Source organism: Poecilia formosa, unplaced genomic scaffold (genome assembly GCF_000485575.1).
Source record: "Poecilia formosa unplaced genomic scaffold, Poecilia_formosa-5.1.2 Scaffold385, whole genome shotgun sequence".
NCBI lineage: Eukaryota > Metazoa > Chordata > Actinopteri > Cyprinodontiformes > Poeciliidae > Poecilia > Poecilia formosa.
Genome location: NW_006800324.1, coordinates 22,179 through 37,206, shown reverse-complemented (window position 1 = coordinate 37,206; position 15,028 = coordinate 22,179). Strand labels below are relative to the sequence as shown.

The window sequence follows — 15,028 nt, the reverse complement described above, 5'->3', positions numbered from 1 at the left end:
GTCATAACGTTTTGGTTGTGTAACATCATTAAAGTGTCCTGCTCTGCTCAGGTTCCCACCCAGCTGCATTATGTTTACAGTTATTAGTTCCACCTGATTCTGTTGCTCAATCACCCCCAACAGCTAAGAGCCAGTCAGTTTCTTTACCTCTTTGTCAGATCCTTCAGTTGTCTCCTCCTATCGCCTCATTGTGATGTTTCAAGCTCATATTTCAGTGTTGATCGCTGCTCAGATCGTTGGAGTTCAGACCCACCCAGAGTTCAACCTGCGACCTTTTCCTGGGACGTTTAGTGAACGATTCCTGCTGGGAAAAAAGCCAAAGGAAACCTGTGAAGCTTCGACCTGCTGAAGCTCTGCTGTCGGGATTAATGACTGACCTGCTGCAGCAGCTAGTCAGCACACAGGACAACAATGGAGGTTTCTGTTGTCTGAAAAGAATAAATCACTGGGATTATTTCCTCAGAAGTGTTTCTACATTTTCTGCATCAAAAACATACAAGTGTGGAAATATGGAAATGTATCAACACGTCTGAAGACTGCATTCCCCAAAACCAGTTTCTACCAGTGAGGAGAAGTTAAAAACGGTTCACACTGCTGCTGCTGCTGCTGCTGCTGCTGCTGCTGCTGCTGCTGCTGCTGCTGCTGCTGCTGCTGCTGCTGCTGCTGCTGCTGTAAACATTGTTTTGCTTTGGGAACTGTTCCCTGACTTAATGTGGAGATTCAGATCTGAGCACAAAAACTGAGCAGGAAACATATTCACTCTTTATATATCTGTTGTTTTTTTTTTTTTTTGATGAGCTGAAGTTTAACGTTCTTATAATTTACTGTTTATAATTTGAAGAAATAAAATATAAAATCACAATCAGATACATAAATCAAGAAGAAAAAATAAGAGGATTACATTTCTGCCAAAGAAAACTGTAATGTCAAAATTAGAAAATTTTTTTCAAGAAAATCGTAGACGTTTCAAACTCAAAAATTTCCAAGTTTTCCTGAAAATTTTTAAAAATTAATCTCAGAAAATTTCTTGCAAAAAATCTGAAAATTTCTAGAAAATACTCAAATTTTGAAATTTAAATTTTTTTTGCTAGAAAAAAATCTGAATTTTTCCAGAAAAACTTGAAACTCTGACATTTTTTGCCAGAAAATTGCTGATATTAATCTGAAATTTTCAGTTTTTTCTTGCAAATTTTATATTAAAAAATACAAGGGAAATTCTGGGTTTGATAAGTTGAAAAGTTTCCAGAAAAAAATCTGAAATTTTGAGATGAATTTCAGATTTTACTTTTACAAAAAAATCTGGAAAATTCTGAGTTTATAAAAACATAAAAAATTCGACTTTGTAAAGTTTTTTCTGTAATTTTTTTTCTAGCAAACTGCATATTTTCAAACTCATTTCAGAGGTTGAACTAATTATTTTATTTTATTTATTTATTTATTTTTTATTTCTGAGATCAATCTGAAAATCTCAGATTTGTTTGGTGAAAGAAAAGTCTTTAAACTTTTGCAGTTTGAAAAATCGGAAATTTTCTTGAAAGAACTGAAGAAAAATGAGAATTTTCTTTGTTTGAAAAGTAAAAAAAAAGTTCAACTTTTGAAACAATGAAAATTACTAAAAGTCTAAAGTTTTCAACGTTTGAAAATGTAAAAAAATTCAGATTTTTTGTGACAGAAATGTGCTCCTCCTCTTTCCCCCATCTACAGTTGCTCTAACACTCTTAGCAAACCACCCAGTTCTTTGTTTTCTTTAACATACAGTAATTGAAGCTCATGTAAAGGGAGCCGTGCATCCCGTGGCTCCTCCCCGCTGCCGCCGCTGAATGTAAAGCAGCTCCGGCAGATAAAGGCATTGCTGACCGACTGGCTCCGTATCCGTGGTTCTGCTTCCTGCTGGTGTGAAACGGTTCCGGACTTTGAACGTTCATCTGAGTCAGACTTTAAAATGTCAGCTGGCGGGCAGGAAGCCAGCAGGTGAAGAGGAGCGGTCAGACAGAGGAAGAGGAACAGCTCCTCTTCTTCCACTTGTTGCTGAGCGAAGGCTCGTATTTCCAGAATCAGAAAGTCTCACTTTCACTTCATGGCTCGGTTTTCCGCCCTTCCCATCGCTCCCATCGCGCTGCTGCTGTTCGGACTGGTCGGCATCCTGCTGCTCACCATTCCCTCCCAGGACGTCCAGGACGCGCCGGGGTTCAAGGTAAGGTCCGCACTGTAAAACCGGCCCGTTGTTTTTAATTGAAAAACATGAGTGAATTTAACTCTGATCAAGGTTTTGCTGAATTAAATCCAGAGGATTTTGGGGTGTATAATGAATTACAAAATTGACTTTAATGAGATAAATTAAGTGGATTTAACTGATTATACTACTTTTTTTATTTGTCACAAAAATAGTTTGCAACTTTTATTAAATATTTTTTTCCTTTTTTTAAAAAAAATGTTATGAGACATTATCTGTGAAAAAATGATCTCCACCTTCTCCCTGAGCTACTATTACAGAAATTAACCAGACCAAAAACAACCAGTCAGAGCCAGAGGGCGGGGCTTCGCGCTGCCAATCAAACTCATGTACTCCTTGCTGAACATACTAATGCCAAAAACAACTTAACAGGAAAACCGCTGCTGTCATCAGTGGCTATGCTAACTGGCCTTACCATTAACAACATGCTATGCTAGCTGCAATTAGCACTAGGAGGAGGCAGAAGAGCTCAGTTTTGTTACAGATTATTCGTTTCATAACATACTGTCACAACATAGTTGTCAACTTTTATTTTATTTTTTTTAATGAAATTTTATACTGCAGCTTCAAGGCAAAAAGCTAAACTCATTGGCTGCTTTTCCATTACAAATGTACGCTAATGTAAAAAAAAAAAACACACAATTTCGCTTTCAATAAATAAGAAATACAATTAAAATCACACATGAATAAGTTTGTTCATTAAAAACAAAATCCTCCAACTACTTCCTGTTGTCATCTTCTCTGTAGTTTCCAATAGTAGTAACATCCACTTGTTGATCATGTGGCTCATAATGTGAAAAAATGTTTCCATTGCAGTTTTGTAAAATAAATGTAAACACCTCGTCATAGTGTCAAAACTTCTGATCAGCTTTTAAAGTGTTTTCTTTAAGCAAATTTATTTTCAAAATGTCAAATTGTGCAATTATACAGTCAATCAGTTCAACTTTTCATGCTAGCTTCAGAAAACTTTGTTTATACTAAAAAATTAAGCTCAGTGTCATGATGTGTTGAAGATGAACACTGAGACCCAGGTTGTGAAGAAAATGATAAATTTAATGATGAAAGCTCAAACAGTCCAAATGCAGGCGGCACAGCAGAGATAACAGCACATACAGCTAATTACCAGTAGCAACTGATATACAGAAGACTGAAAACAAGAGCTAACGCTAACCAGGACTTCGCAGTTCAACTGGAGAGCTTAGACGTTCGACATGCAACAACAACAACTGACATTAGACGAGACAAGAGACAAAGGTGGACTTAAATACACAGGGAGGCTAATCAGGAAAACTAGACACAGCTGGGATCAATCAACAGGGAGGACAGGACAGAGACTCAGGGGAAACAAGGACATAGAAAAAAGAGAAAGAAATACACAAAAACACAGATCGTCACACTCAGATTTATTATACTAACTTAATATTACTTTATCAATTAATTATTCAACACAAAAATTTTGAAGCAACAACATTTTTTTAAGTTAGGTTTTGCAGTGACTGCTGGTATGATGCAATTGTAAGGAAATGAAGTGCAGAGTAAACGGATCAGGGTTGGTACTCGGTAAGTTAGTCATGTTAATATTCTTTAGAAACGGTGAAGTGGGAGTTTGATTCCTGCCTCAGAAATCGTTTCACCTGGAGGCGTTTTTACATCACAAAGACAAGAAACGGCTTGTTGGAAACGATAAAAACTGCAGCCGAGTTTCACCTACAGTTCCCGTAACAGAACCAGAGCCGAGGAGTAACCAGGTACTCAGTTACATTTAGGAAATAAATACTTTTTTACTACGCTGTAGTAATACATGTTGAAATACTGTTATCACCTCTGATTAGGACTTTCATCTCACAAATTAAATTGAAAAAGAGAAAAATGTAACATTTCAAACATTAAATTTACATAATTATGGCTTAAAAATCATGAAACTTTATGTTAATGTGAAATAAAAACCTTTGCAATGCAAATACAAGTGAAGCATAATCCCACTCTGCAGGAAATGCTGAAATAAAAATGTTATGACTGACATTTCTGTGAAAACACTGATAAACAGCAGATGGCTCAGTTAAACCACAGATAATTATCAGAGCTTCACCAGAGAGAAAAGTGACAACGAGTGAAACCAAGACGTTGAGTAACTGAACTAGCAAAAGATATTTCCTCGTTTGTTGAGAAGCTCTTTTGCAGTTGTTTTGGTATTCAGAGCAGGATTTCTTCACAGTTTGGCTCAAGTTTCTACCACATTGTTCTACCTTAATTATGCAACCAGACTGATATCCGCTGGTTTTCTTTTTAAGGTTTATTAAAGCTGCTTCATCAGTCAAACTGGCCACACACAAACAAAGAAATGATTTTCTTACAGCTTCCAGGGAGAGAAACACCTTTTTCCCTAAAAAGTGAAAGGACAAAGCAGAGCGTGAAAGCTCATTGTGTTTCCAGTAAGTAGGTTGCTACAGCTCACTGCACAACAGAAATGAGAAAACATTTGAAGGAAGAACATGGGAGTACGTATCCATGCAGATACACTTGTACTAATTTTAGATTTTTATTTGCAGGCGCATATTCTTCTTGTATTAAAGTGTTTTTATTTAGTCAGACTGAGAAATACCATGATCATCTTGGGAAAACCCATAATTTTAAACCTTTAATAACTGTTTTTCCAAGGTAACTTTAAAAAATACTTTGGGCTTTTAGATTTAGCCAAAACTACAAAGTCCAGTCTTTTAGGTGGACCAGAGTTTATTTTTTTCATCTGCATCAGAATTCGATTACACATTTACATCTCCCCAAACAAACCGGATTTTCTAGACAAATGAAGTGGAGTTTGGTAGTCCGCCATATTTCGCTCTATTGGGGACCAAAATTGCAACATTTGTTTCATTTTCAGTTTCTGAAGTTCACTTTCACACTGCACCGAGTCAAACGATCCAAACTGAAAAAGCTGTTCCTCTCCTCGCCTATGGGGGCGCTGCACGAAAAACCGCTAAAGGAAACGACACGAAAACCTCTGAAGAAGACACTGAGCGCAACTTCCTCATGAAACGTAAACAAAAATGGAGTAGCGTCAGATTTTAGCGGTTGTCGGATTTCTCTTTTGTCTTTGGTTAAATAAATCAAGCTAATTCTCTTGCTAGCGCTCGTTAGGGCTTTTGTTTTGGTTGTATTTACCCAGAATGCCCTGCGCTGTAGTTCGTTTCCTGCTGTTGGAGCGGTTTCCGAGTTCACATATCTGCCTCCTTGTTCTGTTTTTGTTCTGCAGTATGGGATTGTCCTGGATGCCGGTTCTTCCCACACTTCTTTGTTTATCTATAAGTGGCCTGCAGATAAACAAAATGGCACCGGCGTGGTCACCCAGCACAGCGAATGCACTGCAGACGGTAAGAATCGCCACTAAAACCAGCGCTTTGCATGTCAAATACCAGTCAGGTTTAATCCCATTCTACAGGCAAACGCATCCAACTGCCACAACGATTCTGGTTACAAATGTCACAGGGGGGACAAAAACTTTAGTCTTTTATTACCCAATTACCCACTTTATTTGATCAAATTCACATAGATAAAATAAAATATAACTTAAATGATTAAATTTAAATTTAATCATTTAAATTGTGATTTAGCCATTTAAATAATAATTAAAATTATTAATTGTCGATAATTTTGACAATTAATCAGATTTAAAAATCGCCACATTTAGCATATTTTTATTTAGCCATCCTTTACTACAATTGATAAACAGTTTTAGGTAATATAATGTTTATTTTCTACCTGAAAAGTGATAAAGAAATGTTTATTTACATCTTTAATGTATTTGTAATATTGTATAAAATAAACTTAAATTTGCAGAATGTCTCATTTTTATCTGATTATTGGATTAATCAACAAAATAAATAATAGAATAATGAATTACTAAAATAAATGCTAGCTTTACTTTGCTCTGAAAATGGCTGCCTGTGCAGGTAGATGTCATGGGAACCAGCATTTCTGGCCTTGCTGGTGTAAATAACCTGACACAGCGTTTCATAAATGATGCAGCACAGAGATCTAATCAGCTGTTTTTATGATTCTCTGCCCAACCCTCTCTAAGGTGGGGGGATTTCTGAATACGCTGGCCGGGTCGGAGAGGCTGCCCAAAGCTTACGGGAGTGTCTGAATCAGGCTGTTAAAGAGATTCCCAAAGAGAAACACCCCAACACACCTGTGTACCTGGGAGCCACGGCCGGCATGAGGCTGTTGAAGTGAGTCACTGTGTGATTTAGGTCTGTAGACCTTTGAGCTTTATGCTTTGTTTACAGCACATGTGTCAAACTCAAGGTTCGGCCGCCGAAAGTTTTATGTGGCCCAAAGAGACACGTGAAACGACCATCGTATGCTTAGATGATATTTATCAGTTAATTGAAAGCAATTCTGAACAGAAGAAGATCAGAGGCACCAAAGGAAAATATTCAGGCTTTTTTCTTAGAATTTTGACTTTTTTTTCTCAGAATTTACCAAATTTATTCTTACTTTAATCTTTTAATATTAAATATCAAAATTCTGAGGAAAAAAAGGTCAAAATTCTGGAGGAAAAATAAATTTTGAGAAAATTCAAAATTTTGAGAAAAAAGTGAAAATTCTGTTAAATAAAATCAAGTATGATAAAAATATGAAACATTCTGAGGATAAAAGTCAGTTTTGAGAAAAAAAAATCTGATTTCTGAGAAATAAAATGACAAAAATGTTAAAATCCTATGAAAAAACTCAGTTCTAAAGAAAACAATGTCAGTTTATGGGAAAAATCAATTCTGAGAAAAAAGTAAAAACTTTGGAGGGGAAATCAATTCTGAGAAAACAAAAAGTCAGAATTCTAGGAAATATAATCAATTCTGAGAAAAAAGTAAAAAGTCTAGAAAAAAATTTGAATTTGAGAAAAAACGTTTTCAGAAAACCAGATTCTTGGTAAGATTTTGTGTTTGCAGTGCAGTTCTTGTTGGTTTTTATTAACTGTAAAGGGCGGTAAACATCTGTTATTAACATTAGTTTTTTTTTTTCAGCATCTCCAATCCAAAGCAGTCGGATCAGATTCTGGCCGAAGTGGGCAGTGAGATCCGGTCGTTTCCTTTCAACTACAGTGGAGCGGTGATCCTGGACGGACAGGAGGAGGGCGCCTACGGCTGGGTCACCGTCAACTACCTGCTGAGAAACTTCATCAAGGTGCCGACGCATTCGGACATTTTATCTCAGAGGAGAAAATATGAAAGAAATAATTTAAAATGCTTGAATTTTTATTTGACATTATATTACAGTTTTGATTAAAATCCTAAATTTGGAAAATATTATTTACAGTTGAACCCAGATATTTTTATACACTTAATAAAAAGAGAAATAAATTTTTTTCCTCATTGTCTGAAGTCAAATCAGACTTGAAGTTTCTTGTTTTAGCTTCATTAGCATCACTAAAATTATTTCTATTTGCTAAATGCCAGAAAACTTTTTGTGTTTAATATGAGCAGGAAGTTATTTTACCTTATTTGTTTGGATTGTTTCAAAATGTTTTATATTTTGTTATTTCTGATGGTTAAATTACTTATTGACTGTCTTATATTTTATACATTAAATTTACTGAAGTTAAGATGTTTACTTTTTAAATTAATGCTTTGCTCTCAGACCACACTGCAAAAACAGAAAATCTTACCAAGAGTTTCTCTCTAGTTTCTAGTGTAATTATCTTGAAATAAGACAAAACCAACTTACAAGTAGCTTTTCAGTAAGAAATAGTAGCTTTTGCTTAGTCAACAATCCCTTAATATTGATGAAAAATTATAAGTTACACTGTCAGATTATTTATTACAATAATAACAATTAATTTTCTTTATCAATATTAAGGACTTATTGACTCAAAACAAGCTCATATATCTTGCTGCAAAGTTACTTTTAAATTAGTTTTATTTGCACTATAAAATAGACTAAAAGTACTTGGTAAGATTTTGTGTTTTTGCAGTGCAGTGATGCCTTTATGGTGTAAAAACATCACATTTTGCTGTAGAATACATTATTAAAACAAAAGGAAATAATGTCATATTTTTAAAATAGTCTTTCTTTGTTTTTTGTGTTGTTTTTACATTGTAAATGTTTGGATTTAAGTGTTTGACCGCGGGTTGTGTTTGTACAGTACGACTTTGTCGGCCGCTGGTTGAGCTCCGGCGGAGCGACGGTGGGAGCGCTGGACTTCGGCGGCGCGTCGACACAGATCACATTCGTCACGCAGGAGAAGGTGGAGAACGAAGCAAACAGGAAGGAGCTGCGTCTCTATGGCCAAGATTACTCGCTGTACACTCACAGCTTCCTGTGCTACGGCCAGAATCAGCTTCTAAAGAAACTGCTGGCTCAAATCGTGAAGGCAAGACGAAGTTTCTGCTCTCAGTGCGTCAGAATTTCTCCATAATTTGACTAAAAATGATCTGAGGTCGCACCGTTGTGACCACAGTGAAGGGACAAAAAAATAAAAGTCTACAAACCTGAAAGTTTCCCTGCAGTTCAATAATCATTCAGTCCATATTGTGGCTTAAAGCAAGGATGTCCAGCATGTGGCCCGGGGGCCGTTTGTGGCCCTTCAGATAAGTTTGTGTGGCCCTTGACTGCAGTTCAAGAATGGTGAAAATCTGAACTTTTTGTAATTATTTTAGAATTACATTTAAAGTTTATATCTTCCTAAACATAAAATGATAATTAAGTACAGCTACGGCTGAAACGATTTATCAGATTAATCGTGACGAATCGATTATTGAAATAATCGTCAACTAATTAATCAAGTTTTTTTGTACAGCACATTCCAGCAACAAAGCAGTTCAAAGTGCTTTACGTCATAAAAACACAAAAATGAAAGTCATAAAACACAGTCAACAACTGAAGCACTAATTTATTAATCAATTATTTGATTAATTGTTAACTGGAGAAAAGGACTCAAAAAATGGTCTTTTAATGTCATTAAGCCAAAACTGTAAAAACAATATACAAACATTTTGCATTTAAGATAAGAAGAACCTTTTTCTGTAAATATGTTTTAGCACAAACTCCTCTTAGGAATAGTTTTAGCTTCACAACAGAAATTCTGTTATTGTATCTAAAGCGATAAAATTTTTATTTTCTTATTTAAAAAATTAATTTAAATGTTTGTTTATTTGCATTGCTTAATGTTTTTCTAATATTGCATAGCAAAGACTTAACTGGTTAAATAAAAAATTTGTAGGCATTTTTTAATCGATTAATCGATTAATCATCGGAATAAACAATTAATAAAATAATCATCAGCTGCAGATTTTTTCCCTCTGCTTTTATTTTTATTTCATGTAATTCAGCAATTTTTTGCTCAAACACTTGGGCAAAATCATCTATTATTTAATACATGTCCTGTATTATTTTAAAAATTATATTTTTACATGAATATTTCCAGCACCCTCTGCTGGAAAATATGAGGAACTTCAACAGAATATTATTATCTACCTTTCATTCATGTTATTCATATATTCACCTTTTTTAATCTTACTTAATTTTAGTCTGAAATTTCAACATTTGACATGTTATAGTTAGCAGCTTTTGGAATTTATTGACTCTAATTCAATATGGCCGCCTTGTTTTATGTGTTTCAGTCTCAGGGTTACGCTCCAGAGGTCAGTCATCCCTGCTATCCTGCAAACTTCACTGGGCCGCTGGATATGAAGAATATCTTCGACTCGCCGTGCACCGAGCAGTACAAACCCGAAGCCTACAACCCTCAGAAGAACTGGAGCTTGACGCTACGCGGCAGCGGACATTACGAGAACTGCTTGGGCAATGTGTCTGAACTCTTCTCCCACGACGGTTGTCCCTTCTCACGGTGTTCATTCGACAAAGTCTTCCAACCGAAAGTCACTGGCAGCTTCATGGTGAGAAAATCAGAAGGAGTAAAGATTTGTGAAACAAATTAAAAGCAGTTTTAAAACTATACCTTTAGTTTAAGAAAATTTATTCTGTGTCAGATGCTTCACTCACATCGGGATGCTGGATGCTTGAAACTGAATGTGTATCCTACTTTTTGCTTATATTGGCTGATGATTTTCTGACCAACTGAGCATAAAAAGTTAATTCCCACACTATCAGATGATCCTAAAATAATAAGAAATAAATAATAATCTTGACCAGGCCTGTAACAATAAGCAATTATAGCAAATATAGCAATTATAATGTGATCAATTAATCACATTATAAATTAAAACAAACACGTGATGTATCGTTTTTTTCTTTTCTCTCTCTCTTTTTACCAAAAACTGGATGACAAAAGTCTTCAGCCTGGTGCTTTGGTCTCATTTCTTTACGGACAATTTTTTTTTTTACAGAGATTTCATAATTTGCTTTGTTTGTTGTTTCTGTTGTTTTCTTTATTTTGGATTTTAATAATTACTTTATGTGAAATATTCATTAGAATTTTAAGTTTATTTTAAGTTTAGCCATGTATAAAAAAAGTCACATGACTTTTATATGAAATATCAAAGAAACTCTAATAAATGAACTTTGTGTTGTATTTAACATTTTCAGGTTAAAAATATATCAGTTTTGTTGGGCAACACAAAATTATCCCCAGGGCTACAAATGGCCCCCGAGCCACACTTTGGACACCCCTGGTTTAAACCCCAATGTGTGGAAAACATTCAGTTTTAGGCTCTGAAACTGATTTTAACCCCAATCAAACCAAAACCAGTTGATTTCTGATTGATGTTATTGATTGGAGATAATCTATTATCACTTTTCTTTGTGTGTCTTCCTTTGATTTTTTTTGTAATTACCTTTTTAAATCCACTGTTTCATTAGAGATTGGTTGCTAGGCAACAAGCAAAGCGCTAGAAACTTTCTGTCCCTTGCAGGAAAATTAAGCAGCACATGTCCCTCTGCGGAATAAGATGCTATTAGCCCTGAAGCTGCAGATTAAAAATGCACTGAGGCGCATAAATTATGGACACGTCAAAACAAGATGAGGGAAAATTCAGCCGTAAAACTCTGTTCAGCCCCGAGGCGAACAGGAAAACATGGGACAGTCGTATTGTCTGTGCTTTGATTTAACCAGTTTCTACATCTAAACTCTCTTTTTCTTTTTTTTCATCTCCAGGCATTTTCTGCTTTTTACCACATTCACTCATCCCTGCAGAATGTCACAGGGGTCAAGGTCAAAACGCCGCTGCAGCTGGAGAACGCCACCAAGAAGGTGTGCAGCATGAACTGGAGCCAGGTAAACAATTTAATCTGACAATTTAACACATTAATGTCACATAGAGGTCAGCAGAGACATTATACTCAAAGAAGAGTCAAAAGTATTTGACTCAAGTACTGAGTAACTGAACAAATTATAAATCATTTAATAAAAAATACATCATCAGATGGACCAAAATATAAAGGTAAGTGGAAATTTGGGTATTTAAAGATGAAAATTACAATAATTCATATAAGTGACAAAAATATAAAGCAAAAGAACATGAAAAGCATCTTTCTTGTGTTTTTTCCAAGTGGTGGCCACCAGAGGGCGCTGTGGGAGTCTTAGAAAGTTGGAGTGCAGATGAGAAAAAAAAAAATTAAAAATGAATCCTATAAATTTTTTCATAATCATATTTGTTTTATGATATTCAGTATTTTTTAACAACTAATTGCCAGTCACAAAATGATTCTTATAAACATTTAAAATCAGGCAATTAAAAAATATGTATTATTTTTATTGTGATATAAAATATAAAAACTATTTTATTGCGTAAAAATATTAAATATATTTTAAATATTAAAAATATTAAAAACTAAATATTATTTAATATTTAGTTTTTAATTACTAAAAATAAATATTTAGATAACAAACTACACATCATCTACCTAAATATCAAGCTACCTTGTTAGCAAGGTAAATATTTGGCTACAAACTAAATATTTAGTGTCGAACCTGAATATTTAGTTTGAAGCTATGAATTTAGTTAGCAAGCTACATTTAGCTTCAAACTCCTTCCAAACTAAATATTTAGTGTCGAACCTGAATATTTAAACTTCTGTTTAGCTGCAGATGGTGTCTGATAAAAAAAACATCGACCGTGTGAGGAATTACTGCGCTTCCTCTGTGCTCCTCCAAGCTCTGCTGCTGAGAGGATACGGCTTTGACGACTCGTCGTTCCCTGACATTTCCTTTCAGAATACGGTAAAAAACGGCTTTTTAATAAATAACTGACGTCTGGTGATCCTCAGTCATCAGTTTGGTTGGTTTTTTTCTGCAGGCGGGCGACACGTCGGTGGGCTGGGCTCTGGGCTACATGCTGGTGCTCAGCAATTTGCTGCCTGCAGAAAGCGCCGGGGTGAGGAAGACTCTCACCGTCGGAGCGTGGGGGGTGCTCCTCTTCCTCTTCATCGTCCTCCTCGTCATCTGTGTCTTTCTGCTGTTTCGAGCGCGAAGCAAGAGGAAGAAAGGAGGCGATGAAAACGTCATCTAGATACAACATCATGCCTCCAGAGCTGTGAAGAAAAGAAACATGCAGGACGTTTGGTTTTTGTTGTTATTGCTTCTTCCAGCAACTTCAGTGTAAATCTGCTTGCCCATCATCTGCAGCCTGGCATTTGTTTGAGCTGTTTGTCTTTTTAATTAGATTCATAAACATTTCAATGACACCAGACGGCCACTAAGCTTGAACTTAACATGACTGTTTGACCTGGTTTGTAAAGTTACACTGTCAAAAATGAACAGTAATAATTTGGGCTGTTTGTCATGAATGGAAAAAAACAGGGTTTAATTTTTTTAACATAATTTCAACATTTTAATCGCACATTTATAAATATTGGTTTAAAATTAAATATGTAATTAAAAAAAAAACAAAAAAGGGATTAGAAAGTAAGAACCTTGTTAGCAAACAAAATATTTAGTTCCAAACTAAATATGTAGCTTGAAGCTAGACATATAACTAGAAAACCAGATATTTAATCAGCAAACTAAATATTTATGCTTAAATATTTAATTAGCAAACTATATTTAATTAGCTAAGTAAATATGTCGCTTTTATCTAAAAATCCTGGCTTAAGCTAAATATTTAGCTTGCTAATTAAATATTTAGCTTGAAACAATATAGCTAATTAAAAAGCTAAATATTTAACATCAAATTAAATGTTAAGCTAGGAGCTCAATATGTAACCAGCAATCTATATATTTAGTTCCACACAATATATTTAGTTTTACACTAAATATTTAATTAGCTTGGTAAATATTTAGCTTTCTAGCTAATTATCTAGCTTCAAACTAAACACTTGGCATTTAGCTTGCTAATTAAGTATTGAGTTTCAAGTTACATATTTATTTTGAAGCTAAATATTTCGCTATGAAGCTTAATATGCCTGTTTTCACAGGGGTTAGGAACCTGAACTGCCTGTAGCTGAAATCCATGAATACTTCAGGCCTCCTCAAAAAATGCCTATTTTAATACTTCAAACACCAAATATATCTTAATATGCGTCTATACACAGTAGAAACCATCTTGGCACCACAGATGCTAACAATCAGCGAAAAGAAAAATGAACGGCGCTCCTGGATTGGTCGCAGACACAAACCAGAGGCGGCTCAATTAGCATTGCGTCTTCGCATATCAGTTTTCTGTTTCTGTACAAATTAGGCTAACAGTTGAATTTTCCATGAATAATTTGGAGTTAGGTTTCACAGAAAAACTCTTGGGACCAGAATTACTGATTAGAACGCAATATTTGTCGCCTTTTAAGTTTCAATCGTCAGCAATTCACATTTTGAATGTCAATATTGAATTTCAAATCAGCTTTATTTTGTCTAATCAAACAAGGAATACGTGCACATTTTATTTAAAATAAAACATTTTAGAGGAAAAAATGGTAATGTTTTAGCTTGAAGAGCCCTAAAGTTGACCACCTGGTCCCAAAATTAAAAATCTAAATCTTTCCCTATCAGAACCAGGACTAGGCAGCACAGGTTGAGCTGACTGCAACACTCTTTAGTGTGTAGGTTTTTACTGAGGGCAAACATGAGTCCATTAGCACCATGGGAATGTTTCATTAAATCACAGATGGAGTGAACTGACCTCCAGGTAACTCTGTCGGTCTTTATAGGAGATTGACATTATTTTTATGTGATGTGTGGTATTTAATGTAGAGATGCACCAGTCAACTGTAAAGTCACTGAACTGGCCATTTATTACATAATCAGCAGGTCAAATACTGAAAAATCTGATTTTGTTTTGTTTCTGACGTGCATGAAACTGGAAAACTCCCCCTTTCCTTTGGTCTTTTAACATATTATCAAACATGTTTTTTATGCACTGAAGATGTTAAATGATATGAGATTTTCTGCATAAATTAAGATAATTGTTTAATAATACTGTATATGTTGGACTCAAAGTTAACTATAAATGGACCGGCAGCACATTTTTCTACTTAATTTAATGGTTCTTGTTTGTTACATTGAGCAAAGCAAATTGGACATGAGTTTGTTATATTAGGAACATATCAATTGACAGGAATTCATTGTGAGAGCTAATTCAACACTTGCATATCGAATATTGTTATTTTCTACACTTTATAAAGTCCATGTTAGATTTCACTGAGCTGCCATTTCGTCCAATCAAGATGGCAGACTTTTTGTTGAATAAAAATGTTGTGACCATTACTGTACATTCTGACTGATGTGTTTGGTCTGCAAATACATTACAAGAGTTAATTTCAAGGATGATTGTTAGTGATTTATTTATGGCATTTTGAACTCTGAACGTTGAACCTGGAGCAGTGAAGCTGCAAATGTCATAAACTTAT

The 15,028-nt window shown here is 35.0% G+C and overlaps 1 protein-coding gene across 1 annotated transcript; it reads left to right on the top strand.

Moving 5' to 3' along the window:
* The first annotated feature begins 1,653 nt into the window (after window positions 1-1,653).
* Window positions 1,654-14,942, top strand: entpd2b (ectonucleoside triphosphate diphosphohydrolase 2b). Its single transcript, XM_007575646.2, has 9 exons — window positions 1,654-2,194; window positions 5,487-5,604; window positions 6,312-6,462; window positions 7,258-7,417; window positions 8,376-8,603; window positions 9,853-10,128; window positions 11,346-11,465; window positions 12,273-12,410; window positions 12,487-14,942. The coding sequence occupies exons 1-9, from the start codon at window positions 2,078-2,080 to the stop codon at window positions 12,697-12,699; spliced, it is 1,521 nt and encodes a 506-aa protein (XP_007575708.1). The 5' UTR covers window positions 1,654-2,077; the 3' UTR covers window positions 12,700-14,942.
* Window positions 14,943-15,028: the final 86 nt, after the last annotated feature.